At 41.4% G+C, this 27,412-nt stretch overlaps 2 protein-coding genes across 4 annotated transcripts in view; one reads left to right on the forward strand and one right to left on the reverse strand.

Annotated features, from left to right (window-relative positions):
* Window positions 1-7,977, reverse strand: part of casp8ap2 (caspase 8 associated protein 2) — a 43,535-nt gene extending 35,558 nt beyond the window's left edge. Inside the window, exon 1 of one of the 3 annotated variants that reach the window (XM_078542394.1) lies at window positions 7,860-7,977. The gene's annotated coding sequence lies outside the window, so the exon portion shown is untranslated. Of the gene's footprint in view, window positions 1-7,680; window positions 7,705-7,806 lie in introns of those variants that run through there. The other 2 variants (XM_078542393.1, XM_078542395.1) reach the window with 2 other exon arrangements.
* A 3,352-nt stretch (window positions 7,978-11,329) lies between these two features.
* mdn1 (midasin AAA ATPase 1) overlaps window positions 11,330-27,412 on the forward strand; it is a 227,351-nt gene continuing 211,268 nt past the window's right edge. Inside the window, exons 1-5 of the mRNA XM_078542396.1 lie at window positions 11,330-11,546; window positions 18,767-18,990; window positions 21,480-21,704; window positions 23,061-23,168; window positions 26,796-26,988. Of these exons, the coding sequence (XP_078398522.1) occupies window positions 11,451-11,546; window positions 18,767-18,990; window positions 21,480-21,704; window positions 23,061-23,168; window positions 26,796-26,988 (846 nt within the window). The 5' untranslated portion in view covers window positions 11,330-11,450. The remainder of the gene's footprint in view (window positions 11,547-18,766; window positions 18,991-21,479; window positions 21,705-23,060; window positions 23,169-26,795; window positions 26,989-27,412) is intronic.

Genomic DNA, 27,412 nt, shown 5'->3' on the forward strand with positions numbered 1-27,412 from the left:
TTCATGGCCTGTATGCACTAGTAAAACATCTCCTGCCTCATTAGCGGACACAGATTTGCCTAGTCTGCTGAATCCCCTGTTGACATGTTTTGCCGGTCAAGTTTTATAGCGTTGAGCTAAAAGTGCTTAAAAATATTTTATTTTGTGAAGGACAAGCCCGCTGACACAGAATATTGTAATTAATTTTGAAATAACCTATTCTTCAAAATAAATTATTTAAAATAGTTATCTAATTATGGAGTACACTGTTCATTTAAGATCTTTCAGAATCATGGTCAGCTTTACATTCGGAGATATTGAGAACAGGCAGGAAGGAAAAGGAAACACAATGCTTGAGGGCAAAGCTTAAGAGAAGGTAACTGCTGAATAATCTTCAGCTGCAATAATGTCAAAAACAAGAAACTTGCTGCCACATTCAGTCAAAGCGCACATGACTGAACACGACTGAAGTGTTACTGATGTGATGGAGAACAATGGCAAAGACTACTGCATCTTCTCAGGGGAGAGCAGATAAACATTTGAAGCAGAGGGAACAGTCAAAGCTATGGACAGAGGCTAAGAGTGGTGGTAGTTTTGTATTGCTCTAGAAAACAGCCAACATAGACACTCAGCTCTCTCTTCCACTGCAACAACCAGCAAAGGAATACGGGAACCTAAAATCTACAGAATCTTACTAACAAATACACAGAAGTGAATGCTGGGTTCAAAATACTTTCTGCATAAAACACAAGTGGCTGCCGGAAGAAACTTCTATTGAAGTGCGTTCAACTATTTTAATTTTACAACTTGAAATAGCTAGAACTGCGGATAAACTATTTTGGATTGTTCCAAAATGCACCAAATCAGAATGTTTTGGGAAGACAAATCCCAGAAAATAAATCTCTTTTCTCCATATTTTCCATGTTACCCTAACACTAACATAAAGACGTCTATCTGAGGTCACCTCTAGGCCTTGGTCTTTTCTAGAGAAAAAAAGTCCCTGTTTGTTCAGCCTTTCCTAATTGGTACAACCTCTCATCCACGTGAAGCTTTTTTGCACCTTCTTCAATGCCTCTATATCCTTTTTATAATTTGGAGACCAGAACTGTGCACACTACTCCAAGTGTGCGCTATCCAAGATTCTATGTAAGTTTAATATAACTTCTCTGCTTTTTAAATTTGGTCCCTCCAGAAATGAACCCCAATGCTCTGTTTCCTTTTATTTTTAAATGGGTTTTTAAACTGTGATGTTGATGGTTTGTGTATCGGTCCTCTACCCCAATTACAAGTATTATTCAGGTAGTACGTGGCTTCCTTATTCTTCCTATCAAAATGCACCATCTCACACTTAGCTATGTTGAGATTCATTTGCCAACTGCACAAGTATTCTGTAAGCTTACTGTCTTCCTGTAATTCGTTGTCTTCTTCCTTTGAATCAACTACAGCCCCAATTTGGTCTTGTCTGCAAATTTTTTAATGCTACTTCTGATTAATTGTCAAGCGCAAATCATTAATCTAAACTGTAAATAACAGTGGTCCCAGCACCAATTCCTGTGAAATGCCACTTACCATAACTTGTCAGTGAGCAGTACACTTAACCCAAATTGTTCTCAGCTTTGTAACCAGCTTGTTATCCATTCTGCTACCTGTCCCATGACCATGCCTTAGTCTTGAGCCTACGTACATGGCTCCTTAGCAAAGGTGCTTTGAAAAATCTAAATATGCTGCACCAACTGCATTACCCTTGTCTACTTTTTCTGTTACTTCTTCAAAGAATTCACAAGCTGATCAAGCACTATGTCTCCTTTTGAAATCTGTGCTGACTACTCTATTAGGTTTTCAGTTGCTAGATATGTTTCTATTCCATCTTTCTGTAAAGATTTCACTGACTTCATAAGAGACACAAGAGGGGGAACGCGACGAGATTCCATAAAAGAGGGAGAGCGCAGCAGAGGTGCAAGAGGAAGAGGGCAGTGAGACTTCACAAGAGGCGTGAAAGGGAGAGCGCAGCAGAGGCCTCAGAAGGAGAGGGTGGCAAGGCTTCATAAGAGAGGCTCAAGAGGGAGAGAGCGACGATATTTCATAAGAAAGCCTTGAGTTGGCAAGCTGTAACAAGTGGAGTACCACAGGGATCAGTGCTGGGGCCTCAACTGTTTATAACCTACATCAATGATGTGGATGAAGGGATTGAATGTATAGTAGCTAAATTTGTCGATGACACCAGGATAGGTAGGAAAGTAAGTTGTCAAGAGAAGGTAGAGACTCTGCAAAGGGATATAGACAGGTAAAGTGAATTGTCTCCTTGTTTGAAAAAAAGATGTAATTAAGTTAGCAGTACAGAGAGGATTCACTGGACGACAAGGCTATGGGCCTAGTGCTGGAAAATGGGATTAGAATAGTTAGGTATTTGATTGACTGGCACAGACTCGATAGGCCGAAGGGTCTTTTGCTGTGCTGTAGACCTCTATGACTCATTCCTGGGATGAGGGGCTTATCTTATGAAGAAAGGTTAAACAGGTTGGGCATATACCATTTGGAGTTTAGAAGAATGAGAGGTGATCTTATTGAAACATAGAAGATCCTGAGGGGATTTGATAGGAGGATGTTTCCACTTGTGGAAGAGACTAGAACCAGGAGACAAGGTTTATGATTAAGAGGTTTACCTTAAGACGAAGATGAGTAGAAATTTTTTCTCTCAAAGGGTCATTAGTATGTGGAATTCTGTTCCCCAGAAAGCAGTGGAGGCTGGGCCATGGAATTTATTCAAGGCAGTTAAATCAGGTTTTTGATAAGACAAGGGAGTCAAGGGTTATGGGGGGCAGACGGCAAAGTGGAGTTGAGACCACAGCCAGATCAGATTTGATCGTTTTGAATGGCAGTGCAGGCTTGAAGGGCTGAATGGCCTACTCCTGGTCCGGAGTCCTAAGTTTCTATGATCTTTCCTACCACTGATGTTAAGCTAGCTGGTCCATAGTTCCCTGGGCTTGTTTCCTCTCCCTTCTAGATACAAATAAAATTAGCTGTCCCCCACTATTACCTTTTCTAACAAATTGTTTTATGTATATGTAATAGTGTATTTGCTATCCTTTCCCGAACTTATTTTAATATGCGTAGATGCAATCCATCTGGACAGTTTAATTCGTTTATCAATTATCCCTCCCTCCATTCTATCTTAAATGTCTATCTTTTTTGATCTCTTCTTCTAATGTAATGTCCATCTTGTTAGATTTCCTGGTAAATAACATGGCAAAGTAGCTGTTCAATATTTCTGCCAATCCCCGTGAATTTATCTTGTACATCTCTTAGTGGTCCTATCCATGACCTGATTTTGCTTTTGTTATTTATAAGTCTGAGAATAATTTACTTTTGTTAATATTCCATGATGATTTGATTTTTTAGTTCCTTTATACTTTTGCTTTTTTAAAAAAAACTTCTTTCCTAGCCTTTTTGTAATCCCTTCCGTAATTTTCTCCTTTGTCTTCATACTTAGTGTAACCATTATCTCTTCATTCATCCATGGTGTTTCATTACTGGATAGCTTGTTCTTGTAGCAGAACACATTTTCCTGAACTCTACTGGTCACCATTTTAAATATTTCCCAGTGCTGTTCTAACTCTGTCAGAACAACATTCAGTTTACCTTCTCTAGTTCCATTCTCATCCCATCAAAATTGTTTTTTTTCCCCCAATCTATTACTTTGATCTTCATCTTATATCTTTCTCAATCATTATTTTAAGCCTTACTATTATGATCGCTATTGCCTAGATGTGCCCCTATGCTTACTTCTATCTGTTTCAGCTCATCGCCCATTACTAGATCTGGTAATAGTTCTTCTCTTGTTTGGCTTTTTACATATTGGCTAAAAAAGGAATCCTGAGCACACAGTAAAAACTCCATCCCCCAAGTTTGTTGGGGATAATTGAAATCACCTATGATTATTATTTTATATCCTTTGCTTATTTTATAGGTTTGTAGTTTGTAGATCACCCCTATTAACTTAATCTATCCATCCTTTGTCGATATAGATTCAGTTTTTATCTTAGTTCTGTCTCTTCTTTCTACAGAAGAATATTGCCTCAATAATCAAATCTTCTATGATTACAAACTTTCTATTCTGTTCTCCCCCCATTGGTCTTCTGCTCTCTGGTGCCATGGTTAGCGTTCTGGCCATCCTTCCTGCAGCCTTCATCCTTATCACAGGTAGCAAGAATATTGTGCCTGAAGGATAGGGCTAGGGCCAGCAGGATTAATATTGTGACACTTCTGCATTATTGCTCCAGCACCCAAATGTTTCCCTTAAATCTTGGCAAACAGAATCTCTCATCGTATTCAGATGCAGTCTGACTTAAGTAAATGTATAATTTGTTCACTACTTTTACAACTTAGATTCTACTGTTTCAGCTATATATTTCAACATCCCATTAGATTTGCCGACTACTGGTTTGCATTTTGTTGGACTCAAGGAGTACAAACTCATAAGACTCATAGGCTCTAACTTGGTCTCAAACTATTTCTGCAGTGTATGGAGAATGTTTGCCATTCACTTTCCTTCAGATGTGTAGTTATTTACACTTATCTGCATTAAATTTCATCTGTCACATTTCTAGCCACATATATATTTGACAATTTGTAAGCTGCATCCTAGTTTAGCCTTTTCTTCAAATGTGACAAAACGCATTGATTTTTTAAAAATCCAAGCCATTATAATATTTTGAGCATCATCATGATGTGAAATCTTCTAAGGGTCCAGGAAACACCATTATGGTGCATTCAGCTCATTCCAAAGCTTATACATTTCCTTAAATTACTCAAGCTCCTCAAACTCTGGAGCAAACATTTATGCAGGTTCCTCTTGAATTAGTTACCCACCCCATTGCATCTAATTTTTAAAAAAATTTGTTCATGGAATGTGAGCGTTGCTGGCTCGGCCAGCATTTATTGCCCGCCTCTAATGTTCAGAGGGCATTTAAGAGTCAACCACATTGCTGTGGGTCATGTGTAGGCCAGGCCAGGTAAGGGCAGTAGGTTTCCTTCCCTAAAGGACATTAGGGATTACGTTAGGGTTTTTATGACAAGTGGCAATGGTTTTGTGGTCGTCATCAGGCTTTTAATTCCATTTTTTTTATTGAATTCAAATTTCAACATCTACTGTGGTGGGATTCAAACTCAGGTCCCCAGAGCATTACCCTGGGTCTCTGGGATACGAGTGACACTACTACCACACCACTGCCTCCCCTTGGAGCTGTTCCACATATTCACCATCTTCTGCATAAAGCTATTAAATGTGAACTGGCTGTTCACTTTTCTCTCTTAAGTTTCTGTCCATGCCTCCAAGTTACACTGTGACCATAAGGCTGGCTCCAACATTGGTAAATACCACACAATATTCTTTTATACCCCTCAAACATTCGCTTTTGGTGAAAAACAACCCATCTTGTTCTTGGAAACAAAAACAAAAATACCTGGAAAAACTCAGCAGGTCTAGCAGCATCTGTGGAAGGGAGCACAGTTAACATTTCGAGTCCGCATAACTCTTCAACAGAACTAAGGAAAAACAGAAAAGGGGTGAAATATAAGCTGGTTTAACCGGGGTGGGGGGGGGGGGGTGTTGAGACTAGAGAGTTGGATAGAGGGCCAGTGGTAGGTGGAGGTAACCAAAAGATGTCACAGACAAAAGGACAAAGAGGTGTTGAAGGTGGTGATATTATCTAAAGGAATGTACTAATTAAGGGTAGAAAGCAGGACAAGCAAGGTACAGATAGCCCGAGTGGGGGTGGGGTGAAGGAATCGAAAAAGGCTAAAAGGTAGAGATAAAACAATGGATGGAAATACATTTAAAAATAATGGAAATAGGTGGGAAAAGAAAAACCTATATAAATTATTGGAAAAAACAAAAAGGAGGGGGAAAAATCAGAAAGGGGGTGGGGATGGAGGAGAGTTCATGATCTAAAATCGTTGAACTCAATATTCAGTCCGAAAGGCTGTAAAGTGCCGAGTCAGAAGATGAGGTGCTATTCCTCCAGTTTGCATTGAGCTTCACTGGAACAATGCAGCAAGCCAAGGACAGACATGTGGGCACAAGAGCAGGGTGGAGTGTTGAAATGGCAAGCGGCAGGGAGGTCTGGGTAATGCTTGCGGACAGAACGAAGGCGTTCTGCAAAGCGGTCACCCAGTCTGCGTTTGGTCTCTCCAATGTAGAGGAAACCGCATTGTGAGCAACGAATGCAGTAGACTAAGTTGAGGGAAGTACAGGTGAAATGCTGCCTCACTTGAAATGAGTGTTTAGGCCCTTGGACGGTGAGGAGAGGGGAAGTAAAGGGGCAGGTGTTGCATCTTCTGCGGTTGCATGGGAAGGTGCCGTGGGAAGGGGTTGAGGTGTAGGGGGTGATGGAGGAGTGGACCAGGGAGCCACGGAGGGAACGATCCCTACGGAATGCCGCCGGGGGGGGGGGGTGAAGGGAAGATGTGTTTGGTGGTGTCATCATGCTGGAGTTGGCGGAAATGGCGGAGGATGATCCTTCGAATGCGGAGGCTGGTGGGGTGATAAATGAGGACAAGGGGGACCCTATCATGTTTCTGGGAGGGAGAAGAAGGTGAGGGCGGATGCGCGGGAGATGGGCTGGACACAGTTGAGGGCTCTGTCTTGTTCTTGGGTTTGTTAACTATATCCATCTCCTGTGTCCAAAGACAGCTCACTTTTTAGTCACCAGCTGTGTGTCAGTCATTAAAACTTAACTCAGCAGGTCTGACAGCATCTGCGGAGAGGAAGACAGTTAATGTTTCGAGTCCGTATGACTCTTCATCAGATGAAGTTCAAATGAAGAGTCATACGGACTCGAAATGTTAACTGTTAACTCAGACCTGCTGAGTTTTTCCAGCTATTTTTGTTTTTGTTTCAGATTTCCAGCATCCGCAGTATTTTGCTTTAATTTATATTAAAACTTAACTGTACAGTACATTAACCTTCCCTCTGCTGCACTTGCGTCTACAGGCCTATTAGGATGATTCAGATGTTATAAACTTAGGATCTTCAGTAGTTCACGATGTTTCATTAGCTCTCCCTGCTACATGCTAATCGTAGACACTCCCAGTTGCCCTTGGCTAGACAGTCAGGATCCTCACTGCACTGTTATTCATCTCAGAATGTTGGTGTCACTAACACCATCACTTATTGCCCATCTTTAGTTGCCCTGAGAAGGTGGAGATAGGCCTTCTTCTACAACTAGGGCAATGTATTGTGCTCATTCGCCAGATGGCTGAATGGAAAAATGCAGTGTACAGGGTATTGAGCCATACAAACATGATAGATCTAGCCCACAGTTTGATCTCTATCCTGTGCCATATTAGTCACATAGAATAACAATGCACCAAGGAGACAAAATAAATTCAGTTTAAGGTTCCTGCTGCTGAACATTGTCTAACAGGTCCTGGAACTTGGCTGCAAATACTGACAGAACTGTATACCAACATTCAGGGGAATAAGGGCGAGGGGCCAACAATGAAGTGTAGCTTACACCGAGGGGGGAAAAAGTGCGACAGCCCATTATTTAAAGAAATTGACAACTACACCCGGGGTAAACAGGAACAGAAAAAACATAAATACAAACTTTTAACTTATCTATGTTGCAATTATGGAGTCAATGGCGCCAGGTCTCATCGCGCTTGAGGATATAAAATGCATTAGTTTGAGTGAACACTTACAGTACAACACGGCGGGGGGGATGGTGGTCCGGGGGGGGGGGGGGGAAAGAGAAGAAAGAACAGTGGTCGCTATGGTTGTTATTTTTCTAATACACTAGAGCCAAATCAAAACACACACACACACACCTTCCAACTCAAAATAAATACATAGGGACAAGGAAACCTCAGTTGCTTTTTACCGCGCTCTGTGAAGGTTGCGAGCACAGACTCTACCTCTGGCTGGGTCCCTCCCTCCCTCAGTCCTCTCTGCTCCCGGAGCCCAGCTCGCGCTCAGCCGCTTGTCACTCAGCCTCACGCCCCTCTGGCCCGGGAGATGAGAGCGAGGCTTCCCGCGCGCCTTCCACCCTCCGGCCGGGCACCATCCACAAAGAGACGTCAAGAGCCCGCGCCAAGGGGAGATGCCCTCGAGCGCGGAGTACTCCGCCTGCAGCGACACCTGCAGGCTGCGCCCTCCCCTTAGCAACAGCATTGGAGAGGGGTGGAAATGGAGGGAAGGCTGCCAACCCTCTGGTTGGACAAAATGCATTCACGTGACCTCTAACCCTGATCGCGCCATTGGTCTCCCGGCATGTCCATCATAATGACGCTCGGCCTTCCCGAGACACGTCCCAGCTCTGTGTTTTCCAATTGGCTGCCTGAAATGTCTGCCAAGTTGCCTCCTCTGTCATCATTTTTTTAAATAACCAATAAACAACAGAGTTCAAAGAAATTGAAGATTTTTTTTTATGCCCCGATGATTTTTTTTTTGCCCCAGGTTTGCTTGGAGCAACAGCCAAGAGATTAACCTTTAATTCCTGCAGATTCCAGGGCAATCCTGGAGGTTTGGCAACTCCTAAATGGAGAGAGGGAGGGAGAGCAGTTAGGGTGAAAAATAACTGCAGTTCTTTGTATTTAAATGCATTTGCAAGTTGTATCGCTTTTACCAATCAAAATTTGTAATCTTAACTTTATGGAAATTTGGCAAAAAGCAATGTTTAAGGTGAAGCTGGATAAGTACATTAGGGAGAAGACCACTGGGTTAGATAAAAGCAAAAAACTGCGGATGCTGGAAATCCAAAACAAAAATAAAAATACCTGGAAAAACTCAGCACTGGGTTAGATCGTGTGAGGACGGTGGAGTATAAACACCGACATGGGCCAGTTGGACTCAAAGACCCTGTTTCTGTGCTGTAGCCTCCATTTAATGATGTATAATGATATAATGCTCAAAATGAATGTATGCAGTGAATACTAAGTATTATAAATGTATTGAAGCATCTCAGAGTGCAAAATGATGTACTTTGATAACTCCAATACCTTTGTCTGATTGTCTGCATTGACCATATTGAAATTATTGTAATATTCATTGATTTTATTGATGCACCTTGTGACACATGTGTAAAAGTTTAATCTGATTGTACTTATGTGATGGTGATTTTGAAATGTTTTGGAATGTTCTTCCAGATATTTTATGAATAAAGTATATTTTTCAAAAAAAATACATTATTAAAATGTATCTGGAAATAAAAGTTTGCAAGGGCATTTTTAAAAATGTACTTTATTTAAGGGTAAACATAAAATCTGTAAATTAATATTTCTGATTGATTAGGTGGTGAAGAACTCGATCAACATGATCGTCTCAAACTCATTTTGATTAGTTTTGGGGGTTCAGAGGGGAATTTCCCAGATATGTTCCCCTGAATTTGTCGAGAGGTTTTTAATTTTTTTTTGCCTATCCTAGTTAAATTATGCAACTACTGTTCGATAGAATATTGGTGTCATGATGCATAGTTGCATCATGATTCAATTATTTTCATATTCTTTCATAGGATGTGGGCACCAGTGACTAGGCCGGCATTTATTGTTCATCCCTAATTGCCCTTGGGAAGGTGGTGGTGAGCTGCCTTCTTGAACCGCTGCAGTCCATGTGGTGTAGGTACACCCACAGTGCTGTTAGGGAGAGAGTTCCAGGATTCTGACCCAGTAACAGTGAAGGAACGGTGATATATTTCCAATTCCAGATGGTGTGTGGCTTGGAGGTGAACTTCCAGGTGGTGGTGTTCCCATGTATCTGCTGCTCTTGCCCTAATTCTAGGTGATCGAGCTTGCAGGTTTGGAAGGTGCTGTTCAAGGAAGTACAGTAGCCTGATTTGTGCCACCATGCAGCAGGCATTTAGCAGCATACATCAGCTGGGATGTATTTGTTGAGGAACTTTGTTAGAGTGAAATTTGTGATCAGAATCCTGGCAAAAGATCATACATTCATTTAAAGGTGAGGGGCAGTGCTTCTCTTTTTAAGAATAAAAATACATCAGAATAAGTCAAAATAACTGAGCCTTTCCTTAAATTAGTTAAAAAAATGGTATCTGTAAATGAAGATTTTATGTGGAACATTTGCTGATTTTAATTCAAATGCCAAGTTAACCTTTAAGATTAGGTAAGATAGGTGATTGAAGAAAAGGGGAATAAGGGAACAAGGTGAGCACAGCGGGGTTGGTCTTTAAACAAAAATACCTGTAGGAATGAAACTGAGTTGCCCCAATGTTGCCAAACAAGAGAAACTGTTAAGGCAAATGCCCTAGGACACCACAAATATAAAACAAACAATAACTAAGTACTAAACAGCGACATACATATATAATAATTAAACATAATGCAATTGCCTATTGCCTCTAAACCCTGTGGTGCAGGGTTGATCGAGCATATGGTTGATAGATATGGTTGATAGAGCATACTCCCTCTCCGGGGACAATGCCAGGGAAGAGAGGCAGTCAGCTAGAGCAACAACCCCCCCCTGTAGCCTCCCTTGCCACCATCATGAGTCTCGTTTATCTTAGACCTTTGAAGTGCTGTTTTAGCCGAAGAGAAATTCCACCCAAAGAGTCCAAGCTTGGGCAGGATCTTTCCATACTCAAATTCTCAGGGGACTAGGACTCCTATTTGTGTGGAAGAAAGAAGACTGTTTCTCTGTCTTATTGCAATGTAATTCATCGTACTTGGTGGTACAGTCTTCCACCGATTCTGTGATTCTCGGGTGCATAATGAGTGCAGTCCATGGTCATAATAATTTTAAAAATGTTCAATTAATTCTCTGCATATGCTAAAAAGGCATTGCCTCTGCCGACCCTTCAAAAAACTCAGCGCCCCCTTATCGCACTGACCACTGTTTGGCCGGTAAACAAATATATGACTTGAATTTTCCGTGATGTTATTGCTTCATGTCGAAAGTTTTTCAAAGTAAAAAAGATATAAAAGCTTTTTTTATGATGTTATTTTGTAAAGCCAAGGTGAGAGAGATTGATTTCCTTGTGGATGATGCCTCTCACACACATGATGTGAAGATGTTTCCAGCGTTCCATAATGATTTGAGGGGGGGGGGGTGGGGTTTGTATTTGGTCCAAAAAAAAAAGTTTTTTTAAAAGGTATTTCAAAATGCAATATCTGCAGCTTTTTTTTTTGATGCTGCGCAACTGTAAATATGAACGTGTAGCATGCATAAAAAAAAAAAGAACGAATGCTTTTGCTTCAGCTAACTTTGTTTGCTTGTGCCAATTGGTGCAGTCGAGCAGTGAAGTGTTCAGAAATTGCTTTGGGGAGGGAGGTAATTTAGCTTTAAATGTGCACATGCCCCGGAAGTGCTCTTCTCAGTCTCTTCCACGTGTGACTGTGTTACAGTTGGAGCTGGAACAGGAGCTGGACCCACAACATGCTGCTGCCGCTGGCTGCTTAGCTTTCCTCCCGCTCCAGCCGCACGCAGTTGTCCTGCAACCTGCCCCAGGCTGGCCCCCAGCATGGAGAGCTTGCAGTTTCGGTTATCCTCCCTTGCCCTGATCGCCAAGTTAAACGACAGGAGCCGCAGCGAGTTGAACAAGTTCTTGACCAGGCAGGTGAGTCAGTCAGTCAGTCACTGAATTAGAGCTTGGCCCAAGGTTGGTGTGGGGTGGGCACATACATGTTTTTTTTTTGCACTAGGCTTCTTCACTAGCATGGGTTCAGCGTTCAGATTGGTAATGTTGTAATTGTCGATTGCAGCTGAATGCCAATTATTTGTCTAAATTCAAACTAGTGCAAAAAAAAAGCAGTGCTGTGGCTTGTGGACTTCACTGCATTTCCTTCAAATGCTATATAGGAGGGATATCAAGGCTTCCACTCATTGGATTATTGGCCTTGTCCAGTGCTTTTTAACATGTATCCTGAGGCGTTGTTTCCAGAGGCAGGAGTTGCTGTTTTATGTTAGGGCCACTAACTGAAAAAGTTAAATTCCATTGTTATTATGTGGATGCCTTTTTTTACTGGTGCCTGAATTCCATAAGACATCGTTCTTCTGTCAAAAGTATATGAGTGTGTAGCTTGTATTTTTTTTTTAAAGTTTATTTTTTAAAAAGGTGTGTTGATGCATAGTAATGTGGAATGAAGTTTTTCATTCATTCCTGTGAACATTGCTGGCTGGGCCAGCATTTATTGCCCATCCCTAATTGTCCTTGAGAGCTGAGTGGCTTTCAGAGGGCATTTGAAATGGCATTTAAGAGTCAACCACATTGCTGTGGATCTGGAGTCACACGTAGGTCAGACCAGGTAAGGACATTACAACAATCGACAATGGTTTCATGGTCATCATTAGACTTTTAATTCCAGAATTTTAAAATTGAATTCAAATTTCGCTATCTGCAATGGTGGGATTCGAATCCCAGGTCCCCAGAGCATTAGCCTGGATATCTGGAATACGAGTCGAGTGACAATACCACTACACCACTGCCTCCCCAGTTATAGGTAGATATCTGGTAATTAGGGATGGGAAGTGGGTTTTCTTTGCACTGGAGCAGTCATAGAACAGTTACAGTGCAGAAGGAGGCCATTTGGCCCTTTGTGTCCATGCTGAGGCTCTGCAAGAGCAGCTTGCCTTGAGCCACTGCCTGGCTTTCCTGGAGCCCTGCATGCTTTTTATCTTCAGATTATTATACAATTCTCTTTTGAAAGCCATGATTGTTTCTGCCTCTGTCACACCCTCAGGCAGTGCATTGTAGATTCAAACCACTTGCTGCATTATTTTTTTAAAAAAAGCTTTTCCTCATATTGCCTCTGATTCTTTTGGCAATGACCAATCAGCGTCCTCAGGTTCTCAACTCTTAGGCCAATGGGGGCTATTGGTTTTACTCTACCCAGACAGTTTAGAGGGAGATTTGCTCTGTATCTAATGAATCTCTGGAATTATTTACCACAGAGGGCTGTAGAGGCTGGGTCGTTAAGTATATTCAGGGCTGAGGTAGATTTTTAATCAGTAAGGGAATCGAGGGTTATTGGGAAAAGGCAGGATAGTGGAGTTGAGGATTATCAAATCAGCCACGATCTCATTGAATGGCGGAGCAGACTCGATGGGCCGAATGGCCTACTTCTGCTCCTACGCCTTATGGTCTTATGGTCATAATTTTGAATACCTGTATCAAGTCCCCTCTCAACTTTCCCTTCTCTAAGGAAAACAGCCCCAGCTTCTCATATCTATGCTCGTAACTGAAGTTGCTCACCTGTAAATCTTTTCTGCACCATCTCTAATGCTGTCACATCCTTTCTAAAGTATGCCTAGAGTTGGGTACAATATTCCAGTTAAGGCTGAACCAATGTTTTACACAGGTTTATCATAACTTCAAAGAAGAATTATATTGGACTAAAAGCGTTAACTCTTATTTCTCTCTCTATAGATGCTGCCAGACCTGCTGAGTTTTTCCAGCACTTTGTCTTTATTTCAGATCTCCAGCATCTGCTGTATTTTGCTTTCATTTATCATAACTGCATTGCTTTTGTAATCCCTACCCCTATTTATAAAACCCAGGATCCCAATGCCTTATTAACCCCTCTCTCAACCTGCCCTGTTGCCTTTAAAAATTTGTGTATGTATACCCCCAGGTCCGTCTGCTCCTGTACCCACTTTAGCATCCCATCATTTATTTTATATTGCCTCTCCTCATTTTTCCTATCAAAATTAATCACTTCACACTTCTGTGTATTTAATTTCATCTGCCACATATCCACCCATTCCTATCAGCCTAAATCTTCAAGTCTATGAAACTAAGATAAAAGCAAAATACTGCGGATGCTGAAAATCTGAAACAGCCTTTGTCCTTTTGTCCATGACACTTCTGGCAATCTTTCTTTTACCTCCACCTATCACTGGCTGCCTATTCAGCTTCACCTGCTCCACCCCCCTTAAACAGTATAAATCTTATCACATCTTTACTTCTCTTTAGCTCTGAAGAAGAGTCATATGGACTCGAAATGTTAACTTTTTCTCTCCAAAGATGCTGTTAGACCTGCTGAGTTTTTCCAGCATTTTCTGGTTTTGCTTCTTCAAGTCTGTGTCCTCCTCACAGTTCGCAAGTTTTTTTTTGTCTTCAAGTTTTGTCACCTGCAAATTTTTGAAATTGTGCGCTGCACACCCAAATCAAGGACATTAATTAATATAGGTCAAGAAAAGCAATGGTCCTAATATTGAGTCCTGGGGAATCCCACTATATACCTTGCTCCAACCTGAAAGGCAGTTGTTCTCTACTACTGTTTCCTGATACTTAGCCAGTTTTGTATCCATGCTGCCACTGTCACTTTTATTCCATGGGCTTCGACTTTGCTGACAAGCTTGTTATGTGACACTTCATCGAACACCTTTTGGAAGTCCATGTACACCATGTCAACCATCTGTTACTTCATTTGAAAACTTAAGCAAGTTAGTTAATCACTATTTGCCTTTATCAACTTTACAAACATACAAATTAGGAGTAGGAGGAGGCCACTCAGCCATTCGAGCCTGCTTTGCCATTCAATAAAATAATGGCTGATTTGATTTTAACCTCACATTCCTGCCTGCCCATAAGACAAAGGAGCAGAAATTAGGCCATTCAGCCCATCGAGTCTGCTCCGCCATTCAATCATGGCTGATAAGTTTCTCAACCCCATTCTCCCACCTTCTGCTCCTGATAACCTTGCTTATCAAGAATTTATCTACCTCTGCCTTAAAGATATTCAAGGACTCTGCCTCAAACACCTTTTGAGGAGAATTCCAAAGTCTCACAACCCTCTGACAGAAAACAAATTTCCTCATCTCTGTCCTAAATGGGCGAACCTTATTTTGAAACCCTGAGTTCTAGATTGTCCCTCAAGAGGAATCATCCTTTCCACATTCACCCTGTCAATTCCCTTCAGGATCTTGTATATTTCAATCAAGTCGCCTCTTACTCCTGAAAACTCAAACAGATCCAAGACCAGCCTTTCCTCATCAGACAACCCTCCCATTCCAGCATTAGTCTAGTATGCCTTCCCTGTACAGCGCCTAATGCTTTTACATCTTTCCTTAAATAAGGAGACCAATACTGTACATGATATTGCAGATGTGGTTTCACCAATGCCCTGTACAACTGAAGTATAACCTCCCTACTCTTGTATTCAATTGCCCTTGCAATAAACAATAACATTCAATTAGCTTTCCTAATTACTTGCTATACCTGCATACTAACCTTTTGCAATTCATACACTAGGACACCCAGATCCCTCTGCATCTCAGAACTCTGCAATCTGTCACCATTTAGATATGTCTCTTTTTTTATTCGTCCTGCCAAAATAGACAACCTCACATTTTCCTTCATTATGCTCTATTTGCTAGATCTTTGCACACTCACCTAGCCAATCTATATCCTTTTGTAGCCTCCTTATGTCCTCTTCACAACTTACTTTCCTACTTTATCTTTGTCATCAGCAAATTTAGCAACCATGCCATCAGTCCCTTCATCCAAATCATTTATATAAATTGTAAACAGTTGAGGCCCCAGCACTGATCCCTGTGGCACACCACCAATCACATCCTGCCAACCAGAAAATAAGCCATTTATGCCTATTCTCTGGTTCCTGTTAGCTAGCCAACCTTCTATCCATGCCAATATGCTACCCCCGACACCCATGAGCTTTTATATTCCGCAATAACCTTTGATGAGGCACCTTATCAAATGCCTTCTGAAAATCTTAAGTACAGCACGTTCACCGGTTCCCTTTTATCCATAGCACTTGTTACTTCTTCAAAGAACTCCAGTAAATTGGTTAAACATTCTTTCACTTTCACAAAACCATGCTGACTTTGCCTGATTACCTTGAATTTATCTAAATGCCCTGTTATAACGTCTTTAATAATAGCCTCTAACGTTTCCCAATGGCAGGTGTTAAGCTAACTGGCCTACGGTTTCCTTCTTTCTGTCTCCCTTTTTGAATAAAGAAGTTACATTTGCTATTTTCCAATCTAATGGAATCTCCCTCGAATCTAGGGAATTTTGGAAAATTAAAATGAACACATCAACTATCTTACTAGCCACTTCTTTTAAGACCCTTGGATGAAGTCCATCAGGACCAGGGGACTTGTCAGCTCGCAGCTCCACCGCTTTCCTGGTGATTGTAATTTTCTTAAGTTCCTTCCTCTCTTCCATCTTCTGACTTACAGCTGTTTCTGGGATGTTACTTGTACCCTCTATAGTGAAGACCGATGAAAAATACCAGTTCAATTCATCTGCCACCTCCTGATTTTTTTATTATTAATTCCCCACTCTTAATTTCTATAGGGGGACCAGCCTAAGGACAGCTGGCCATATGAAGCCTCCTGGGTTGGCTAGTTCAGTTGGTGAGCTGGCTAGAATGTGATGTAGAATGATGCCAACAGTGTGGATTCAATACATATATCAGCAGTGGTGGTTCATATAGACCTGCTTCCTTACCATGCCCCTCAAGCTCTAATGGAGAGAAATGCCTATGATCCTTTGTGGACTGTGGCTCGTTACCTTACAGAATCTCCCATTAAATTTCTATTGCAGATCGCCCTGGAATTTGCCTCAAGGCAGGGGTTTGAAAGAATTCTGAGGGGAATAGGGGCAGTTCTTCGGTCTGGCATTATTGTGTTGAGGGAATGAGATGTGGCAGAAGTGGAGGTTGTTAAGTGGGGATTGGACCACTGATGATTTCTTGGTGCCTGTCAAGAAAGGGGTTGAACAGACAACATAGATGTAACTTGGTGTAACCTCTGTCAGCATTGAACTTGCTATTTTTTTCCTGATTCCCAGGGAAATGATGGGGATTGAATTCGAAAGTTGGTATGGTTTTGTGAAAAAGGGATTTCAAAGGGCAGCTTCATGAGGCATTAAAGGCAGCATCTTGAGTTGGAGGCCATTTTTAAACAAAAAAGCCTAATAGAATTCTAGGTATCACAGTATCTTTACAGTGCAGAAGGAGGCCATTTGGCCCATCGAGTCTGCACTTGCTCTCTGAAAGAGCATTCCACCTAATCCCATTCCCCTGCCTTATCTCAGTAACGTTACACATTCTCCCTTTTCAGGTAGTAATCCAATTCCCTTTTGGATATCTTGATTGAACCTGCCTCCACCACCCTTTCAGGAAGTTTATTCTAGACACCAACCATCCTCTGGGTGAAAAAAAATCCTCCCATATCATTTACCCCTTTTGCCAATTATTTTGAATCTGTGCCCGCTAGCTCTTGATGTTCTCTTGAGTGGAGACAGTTTCTCACTAATTACCCTGTCCATACCCCTCAGGGTCTTGAATACCTCTATCAAGTTTCCTCTCAGCCTTCTTTTCTCCAAGGAAAACAGTCCCAACCTTTCCAATCTATCCTTATGGCTACAGTTCTTCATCCCTGGAATCATTCTTGTGAATCTCTTCTGTACTCTCTCCAATGCCTTCACATTATTCCTCAAGTATGGCGCCCAGAACTGGCCGCAGTACTCCAGATCAGGCCTAAATAGTACCTTATACTAGTTCAACATGACCTCCTTACTCTTGTATTCAATGCCCTTACTAATAAAACCTAAGATACAATTTGCTTTATTAACTGCTCTCTCAACATGCCCTGCCATCTTCAGTGACCTATGTACATATATACCAAGGTCCCCTTGTTCCTACACCTCCTTTAGAGGCTCTCCCTTTATTTTATACTATCTCACCATATCTTTCCTACCAAAATGAATCACCTCACACTTCTCTGCATTGCACTTCACCTGCCACTTGTCTGCCCAATCCACCAACATGTCTATGTCCTTTTGAAGTTCAAGACTATCCCCATCACAGTTGACAACATTTCCAAACTTTGTATGTGGAACTTTTGAAATCATGCCCTGCACACCACAGCCTAGGTCATCAATATATATCAGGGAGAGTAAGGGTCCCAACACTGACCCCGGAGGAGCTCCACTACAAACCTTCCTCCAATCCAAAAAACAACCATTTATAACTACTCCGTTTCCTGTCACTCAGCTAATTTCTTATCCAAGTGCCTACTTTCCATTTATTCCATGGCCTAGAATTTTGCTCACAAGTCTGTTATGTGGCACTGTATTAAATGCCTTTTGAAAATCCATATACACCACATCAGCACACCTTTTCAATCTTCTCTGTCACCTCCTCAAAAAAACTCCAAGTTGGATAAACATGACTGTCCCTTGATGAATCCATCCTGGCTTTCCTTAATTATCCTGTCTAAGTGATTATTGATTTTATCCCGTACTATGCTTTCCAGGTCTGATCACATGAATCATAGAATTTAAATGCTACAGTAATGATGAGTCTATAACGTTCTAAGACCTTAAAATAGGATTCATTGCCTGCAGAATAATGACACTTTAGCGAGGATACAAAAGCAGATTCATTAGGATGAGGAAACAAAATTTGTTTAGCTCTTAAATATAGAGAAAGGTTTAAAAATTGAGGTTCTCTTGTTAGAATAATGCAATTACAAGGCAATATATTGTTAAAATTATGAAAAGATAGAAGCAGTAGTTGGAGATTCAAGAATGAAGGGTCATGGGTGTAAGATTTAGAACAGAGGGCAGAGGAAAGCTGTTTTGGGGACTGGCATTCACTTGCAGGGTTGGAAGTTGAGGCAGAAAATGTGTTCAAGGTTATATTGAATAGATGGAAAATCTATTCGAATTAACCATCATCAAAAGTCTCTAATAAAATTTATTCACAGCAGCATTATTGGTGATATTTAATTCATTATTATATGATTGATCACGCTTCTATCTCTTTCCTCACCCCTCCCTCCCCCCTCCCTTAACCATCTCTCCAGATTTGGAATGAGCAGGATCGCCAGTGTATCCTTAACACTTTAGCACAGCTACTGTTGGATAAAGAATGTACGCTGCTGATTGGACGCCACCTCAGGCCTTTGCTACTGGATCTTCTTGAACGCAATGTTCAGACAATTAAAGGAGCCCTATTCAATCATGATCTCCACGAGAGACTGTGTGTGGCAATGTGCAAGCTTATTGATATCAGCCCTGATGTCATTTCGTAAGTCATTCCTCTTGTAACCCTAGAACTCGTAGACTCTAGCTGTTTGAATTGCTGTTGTGTAGAATCGGATCATGTATTAACTTGCCATGCAAATAGTTACATTGTGGCAAACAAAATTACGGAACTCCTGGCTCAATTAACAATTTTTTTTTCTCTCTAATTTTCCTTTTTTTTTCTACTAATAGTGCAGGGTGATTTACAAGGGCCCTTGTTGCCCTCTGGTGCAACATGTTCATTTGTGTGCCTCCACGATGAGGAATTGGTAGAGCTTCCAATCTAAAGGCTTTTACTGAGGCCCACCCTGTCCTTGGGAGATGTCCACACACATGCACTTTCAAGATTAGTCATCAGCACAATCTTTAATGCGATTGCAGTGCAGATTCATTGGCAATTTTAGCGCTAGGTATCCTTTGGCCCAATGATATAATAATATTCAAACATAACACAAGCCAAGTTCTTGCAGAACCTAATTTTTCGTCTCTGCACATCTATTGTCACGTAGATTTATGGTAATTAAATTTGAGCGGTTAGTAATATCTGATTGCAGAGGAGAGCAAGCTTCAGTAATGAACAAATAAATGTACCCATTCTGATTTGGGTTTTTAAAGAATCATTCTTGAGATTTGGGTGTCACTGCTAAAATGCCAGCATTTATTACTCTTCCTTAATTGCCCTTGGGAAGGTGGTAGCGAGCTGCTTTGAACTGCTGCAACCACATTGAGTTGTAGATGGTGGTGGACAGTAAAACAACTAACAAGACGAGCAGGCTTCATAAACATCTCCATCCCAAATGATGGTGGAGCCCAGCACTTGAGAGCAAAAGTCGAGGCTGAAACATTTTCAACCATCTTCAGCCAGTTGATCCTCCAGGCCACCACCTGAGGTTCTCACTGTCACAGAAACCAGTCTTCAGCCAATTCGATTCACTTTGTGAAATCGAGAGACAGCAGGGTTATGGACCCTGAGAACAAGCAGTAGTGCTGAAGATATGTTCCAGGCTAGCCATGCCTTCTAACCAAGCTGGCATTTAACCGACAAAGTGGAAAATTGCCCAAGTATGTCCAGTCCATTTTTTAAAAAAAAACTGGACAACTCTAATCTGGCCAATTATTGCCCCACCAGCCTAATCTTGCTCATCAGCACAGTTATAGAAGGTGTCATCGACCATGCTATCAAGCAGCACTTGCTTAGCAATAACCCGCTCACTGATGCTCAGCTTGGTTTTATTAGGGCCACTCCCCTGTTTAGAGTCATACTAGCAGCAAGGGAGGATGCTTATGGTTATTTGGGCCAATTACCTTAACCACAGGAGATTGCTGCCGGAGTTCCTAAGGGCAGTATCCTCAGCCCAACCATCTTAAGCTGCTTCATCAATGACCTTCCCTCTATCATAAGGTCAGAAGTGGGGAAGTTTCCTGATGATTGCACAATGTTCAGCACCATTTGCGATTCCTCAGATAATGAAGCAGTCCGTGGCTGAATGCAGCAAGGCCTGAATGACTTCAGGGCTTGGCTGATGAATGGCAAAAACATTTGTGCCAGTGACCATCTCCAACCCTTGTCAATGGCATTACCATTGCTGAATCCCCCACTATCAACATCCTGGGGGTTATCCTTGACCAGAAACTGAACTGGACCAGCCATGTAAATACTGTGGCTATGAGAGCAGGTCAGAGGCTAGGAAATCTGTGGTGAGGAACTCTCCTCCTGACTCCCCAAAGCCTGTCCACCACCTGCAATGCACCAGTCCAGGATGTGATGGAACACTCTCCACTTGCTTGAATGAGTGCAGCTCCAACAACACTTAAGAAGCTCAACACCATCCAGGATAAAGCAGCTGCTTGATCAGAACCCCATCCGCTGCCACCTTAAATATTTACTCCCTCCATCATTGGCACACCTTGGCTGCAGTGTACATCATAGACAAGATGCACTTTTTCAACAGTGCCTTCTAAATCTGTTACCCAGAAGCATGGAGGCAGCAGGCGCATGGGGACGTCGCCTTGTCCCAGTTCCTTTCTAAGTTGTAAGCCATCCTGACTCAAATATTGCCGTTCTCCTCATTGTCACAGGTTCCAAATCTTGAAATTCCCTACCTAACGACATGGGAATACATTTGCCATATAGACAGCATTGGCTCAAGAACATGGCTCAGCACCACAGAGGGCAGTTAAGGATGGATGGTTAATACTTGCCTTGCTAGCAACACTCCATCATGTGAATGAATAATAAAAGTCCATGTGGTGAAAGTACGACCACTGTGCTGTTCAAGGGTTTTCTTCCAGTGACTGAGGGAATGGCAGGATGGTGTGTGACATGGTGGGAAATTGGAAGGTGGTGGTTTTTCTATGTATCTACTGCCCTAGTCCTGTCTGGCTCTTGTGCAGTTTAGAGACATTTCATGGAAGGAAGGGAATTTATTTTTGTGTAATAGCACATTAACGAATCCTAATTTATAACATCTGAAACCTGTTTGTCTTCTAAAGGTTTGCACTGAGATACTTCAAAGATTCTCCACCGGTATTCCAGAGGCTGTTTTTGGAGAGTTCAGATTCCAGTACAGTCCGATATGGTCGGAAACGCATGAAACTCCGAGACCTCATGAGTGCAGCATGCAGACTCCTGAAGGAAAACTGGATAATGTTCAGTGAATTATGGGATTGGAGTGTATGCATTCCATTGTTGAGAAGCCATGATACTGTGGTCCGTTGGTATGTCTAAGACTCTAGGTTTAATACCTTTGGTGAAGTATTAAATTGTGGTTGTAATTAAAATTGGATTTTTTGAATTATTCAATGAAATTTGAGGATTCTTGGGCTAAAGATGCCTGCTTTTTAATTTTTCTTGCTAACTTTCAAATGATACTTGTTCTTTGCCATTTATGCTTTGTAGAGTTCCATACTCACCGAATTGAAAATCTAGTTAAATGAACAAGTTTGCAATAGCTTTTCAAATAACTGGAAATTAAGCCATTTGAAGAATTGCAGAAGTTTTTGGGCAGTATAGAGCGAGGGCATAAAAAGTTTAGGGGTGCAGGCTGGCCCAGGCAGCCAGTTTTTCACTGATTCCTCATGCAATGAGATCGTGATTTCTGTTACGTAGTTAGGGGAGGAGGCTTTAAAAGACTAATGTTTCCAGAGAGGGAGGGTGGAAATATAAGACCATTTGTCCTGAGCTCATTTGCCTAAACTTCTGGTATCTGTTTACAGACTGCCTAGGAGATGAGCCAGGAGCTTTTTGCTGTTGGGTTACATTAGAGAACCCTCAGAGGAAAAACATATAAAATCACTTGACTTGGAAGATTTGGTAGCTTAGTTTACATTATGGTCTTTCACTTACTGGGCTTGAGGTTTAAATTTAAACCAGAATGATTAGACAAACGCCTGCTGGCTGACTGTAGTCAGTGTTTATCGAAATGCTAGTGAATAGTGGTCCCACAACACAAAATGTGTTCCCCACTTCCAGAATTCAGCCACAAATTGGCAATCTCGCTAGTCTGATGTGAGGAAGTGGAAAATTGTGAAACTAATGTAGCTGTGTATGCTCTTTCTTCATTGGTATCTGGGCATGGTGTTGCACCTGGAGTATGACTTTGGCTCCAAAAAAGACAAGTAATCACTTGTTTGCTAAAAAGAACTTCAGACCAAGAACTGTTCAATACAAGAGACAGATGCCTTTCCCTCTCACCTTAACATTTTACCCAGAAATAAATACTAAGTGCTGTGGCAAACTTTTCACATTAATTTTTTGTGCAAACAGTATGACGGCAAATAATTTGTTTGAAATTATTTACTACCTTTTGCAATCCCGTCTCTATAACATCCTTTTGATGTGTTGTAGCCTGTAATGTAACATTCTTTGTAGTTTCTTCACGAAAGCTATCCTATACTTTAGGTTTCAAAATGCACAGCAGATGGGGTTTGCAGCAGAAACTAAAGCAGGGAATATACCGTACGCCTGAAAAACTATATTGTCTGGCTTCTTGCCTGGTCTGTATGGCTTAATATTTTACAGCTGAGTGTATTTGCCTACTGGAATATTGTACGCGAACCATTTATTTCTTTCAGGTACACAGCTAGATGTCTTGCTGTTGTAACGAACATGAATGATGAACAGAGGAACCATTTCTTCAAGAAGATTCTCACTACAGAAGAACTGACAAATTTTAGACTCCAGTAAGTTTCTCACACCAAGGTGAAAAGCAACTAAACTGAAGAAAACTTGCTCCAACTTTGTTCTTTCTGTTACCGTGTAAAATAATTAATTGTCTCTGCAGCTTTATAATTGTGCCAGTTAGTGGTATATTTTACATAACATAAACCAACAAGATTCACAGGTGAAATTGGGTCTTGGGCATTAGAGAGCCAACAAGGAACTTAATGGCAACTGTTTGTGTGTAATGCAGACACATGTAACTTGTACTTGGGCTTGTAAAAAGCAATGCCCCTCCTTGAAGCGTAAATCTGATTTTATATTAATTTTATTAAATGCTTTCCAATGTGGGCATGTTTTTAACTCTGGCAGTAGGAAATGTCACTTAACCTGACTGCCCATCCCAAGAATACTTGAAAATCAAAAGTTTGAAGGGAGAGAGGAATGTAAAACAATCTCAATCACTAGGAAAGAGGTACTGGGAAAACTATCAGAAGTAAAAGCTGACAAGTTGCCTGCATCCTGGCTATAGTGATAGTAGATGCATTGTTTGTGCGCTTCCAAAATTCCCTTGTAATCCAGAAAGATCCCAGCAGATTGGAAAATCTCAAATATAACACCTGTAGTCAAGAAAGGAAGGGGACAGAAAGCAGGAAATAAGAGGCCAGTCAGCCTAACATCTATCATAGGGAAAATGTATGAATTCATTTATTAGCAGGACATTTAGAAAATCTTAATGCGATCAGGCAAAGTCAACATGGCTTTTTGAAAGGGAAATCATCTTTGACAAATTTATTGGAGTTCTTTGAGGATGTAATGAGCACTGTGGATAAAGAGGAACCTGTAGATGTGTGTTTGGATTTCCAGAAGGCATTTGATAAGGTGCCACATCAAAGGTTACTACACAAAATATGAGCTCCTGTTGTAGGGGGGTAAATATTAGCATTAACAGGAAACAGTAGGGGCAAATGGATTATTTTCTGGTTGGCAAGCTGTATCTAGTGGAGTGCCATAGGAATCACTGTTGCGGCTTCAACCATTTACAATATGAATGAGTTGGATGAAGGGACCGAATGTATGGCAGCTACATTTGCTGATAACTTACTTTCCTTCCCCTTTGTATCATCAAGAGGACAGGAAGACTCTACCAAAGGATTTAGATAGTTTAAGTGAGTGGACAAAAAATCGGCAGATGGAGTATAATGTTGGAAAATGTGAACTTATCTACTATGGCAGGAAGAATAAAATAATGCAATATATTATTTAATTGGAGAGAGACTGGTAGAACTTTATGGCACATAGTGACCTGGGTGCCCTGGTACATGAATCACAAAGTTAGGATGCAGGTAGAGCAAGTTATTAGGAAGACAAATGGAATGTTGTTGTTTGTTGCAAGGGGAATGGAATATAGAAGTAGGGAAGTATTGCTACAGATGTACAAGGCCTTAGTGAGACTGCATCTGGAGTGCTGGGTGCAGTTTTGGTCTCCTTACTTAATAAAGGATATAATTGCATTAGAAGCAGTTCAGAGAAATGTTACATACAGGAAGGGGGGGTTTAATTTAAAGAGCCCTGATTTCTCCTCTCGCCACCCGTCCATAAATAAAGGTGCTTTTTATTTCCCCCTTTGTGTGGTGGCGTGTTTTCCAAATTGCTCAGTTTTGGTGTGATCCAATTCTCTATTAATAACTCCACAGCCAACTTGAGATAGGAGGATCTATAAGGGTTAATTTATTTGCACACACTCAAACGCAAGAGGAGGGTCGCAACGTGACCTCCTTTTCATTCATCCAATAAGTGTGGGTTAGAGAACAGAAAGATGTACAGAGCAAAGACCACAGACAAAATAAGAATTATTGTTCACATGAGTCCAAAATCAGAGTCTAATGTTGTATTCTTTCACAGAGTTGGCAGACTGAAGACTGATGCTGGATAATTCACTTTTTCAGTAGAGATGACTTCCATGATGGGATGGGCACATAGACATGATTTAGACTTGTAGGCACTGTGACAAAAGTTCTAGTAGAAACAGTGGCGCCAGGCAATTTCAGCCTGGACAGTGCCCTAGGTTCTGTTGCTGCTTGGCTGATGGAAGATGGCAGGCTGTCTTTGCAGCTCCTCAAGACAGGATAGCTGGCTCTCCCAGCTAGGGGTGTGGCGAGTCATGTAATTTGACTCCCACTTCTCCACTTGTTTGGACAAAGGATGTTTGTTCCTTTGTCTAGATTCTTGAGATGGTTAATGTTTCAACCATTAATAATTTCAAAGGAAATTTTGGGGTCCTTTGTCCTATCAGACAGGTAGTCTCCATTGGCTGGGTCTAACGTCAGAAATGTAAATGGCCTTTTGTACAATTCCTTTAGAATTTGATCCCTGCAAGCACAGGGTTGTAAGCGTCTCTTCAGGGGTAACAAGGTTGTAACTGTTCTGAATGCCAGGAAGTTCCTCGTGTTTAAATCATAGTCAGCAGTGACTTCAGTCATTGTAAAGCCTTTGTCCAGTTTCAAAGATTTTATAAATTAGCCATTCTATAGGTCTTAGCTCCGGGACAGAAGATTCACTCGACTGATTCTTGGGATTGTCATAAGAACCCATCTGGTTCACTAATGCCTGATAGAGAAGGAAATCTGCCATCCTTACCTGGTCTGGCCTACATGTGACTCCAGACCCACAGCAATATGGCTGACTGTCCTCTGAAATGGCCTAGCAAGCCACTCCGTTCAAGGGCAATTAGGGATGGACAACAAATACTGGCCTTGTCAGCGATACCCACATCCCATGAAAGAATAAAGGGGGGAAAAAAATGAATGGGATGTTTTATGAGGATGGTTTGAGCAGGTTGGGCCTATACCCATTGGAGTTTAGAAGAATAAGAGGTGATCTCATTGAAACAAGATCCAGAGGAGACTTGACAGGGTAGATGCTGAGAGAGTGTTTCCCCTTGTGGGGGTGTGTAGAACTAGGGGACACAGCTTAAAAATAAGGGACTTCTCATTTAAGATGGAAATTAGAGATTTTTGCAGGGTCATTAGTCTGTAGAATTCTCTTCAGAGAGAAGTGGAAGCTATGTCATTGAATATATTCAAGGCTGAGTTCATCTTGATTGATAAGGGAGTCAAAGGGTATAGTGAGTAGATGAGAAAGTGGAGTTGAGGCCACTGAGATCAGCCATGATCTTATCGAATGACGGAGCAGGCACGAGTAGCCAAATGGACTACTCCTGCTCCTAAATCTTGTGTGTTTGATCCACCAGTTCATGTCTAATTCTTTGGATTTGGCAGCACACTTGCTAATTAATTGTGTTTAACAAAATACAAAGGTTTTTTTGTCTATTCATGCTTAATTTGAGCTTTGAGGCCAGACTATCAAGTTAAAATGATGCTCAAGCATTATAGATCAAAAGGTGGTACAACGATGTATGCATATACACTTTATCTATGGTTCTTTTCTGTCTTTCAGTGTCATTGCTATGTAGAGTAGAATTCAAGTTCAGGACAATTTTTTTTGAAAAGTGGAAAGGAACTTTACTGATGTTTCTGCCTTCCCTCATTTTTATGTCCATGGTTTAATACCCTTACTGATGTGAAACTTAGATTTGTGATTTGTGCTCTGCAGTTATTAATATTAAAGAAATTAATTTTGCTTCAAAGGCTGTTGGAAGATGACCTGTTTCTCAATGTGGAGAAGGCTTTGATTCTGGCAAATTCGAAGATGACAATGTGGCAGAGAGCGAAACAATTAACATATACTCAAGGGCACATAATGTCTGGAGATTTGTCCGAGAATGTCGTTGCTGTATGTGGAGTAGTGTTGCCACGGAAACAACTTATCCATCCGGACCAGGTTAAGCATTTATTTTAGAATTATATTTTTTCAAAAATAAGGGTCTTGGGATCTGTATTAAACTCATCAACTCATAGATGTTTACAGCACAGGAGAAGGCCATTCAGCCCATCGTGTCCGCACTGGTCAGCAAAGATCGGACTACACTAATCCCATTTTCCAGCACTTGGTCCATAGCCCTGGAGGCTGTGGCAACATAAGTGAATATCTAAATACTTCTTAAATGTTACGAGGGTTTCTGACTCAACCACCTTTGCAGGCAGTGAGTTCCGGACTCCCACCACCCTCTGGGTGAAAACATTTCTCCTCATCTCCCCTCTTAGCCTTCTACTCCTTACCTTAAATCTGTTATCCCTGGTTAAGTGATGGGTAACATTATCAGAGAGGCTTTACATTAGTCATCACTGATTCAAAATGTTGATAT

This window comes from Cetorhinus maximus, chromosome 5 (assembly GCF_964194155.1).
Source record: "Cetorhinus maximus chromosome 5, sCetMax3.hap1.1, whole genome shotgun sequence".
Lineage (NCBI taxonomy): Eukaryota > Metazoa > Chordata > Chondrichthyes > Lamniformes > Cetorhinidae > Cetorhinus > Cetorhinus maximus.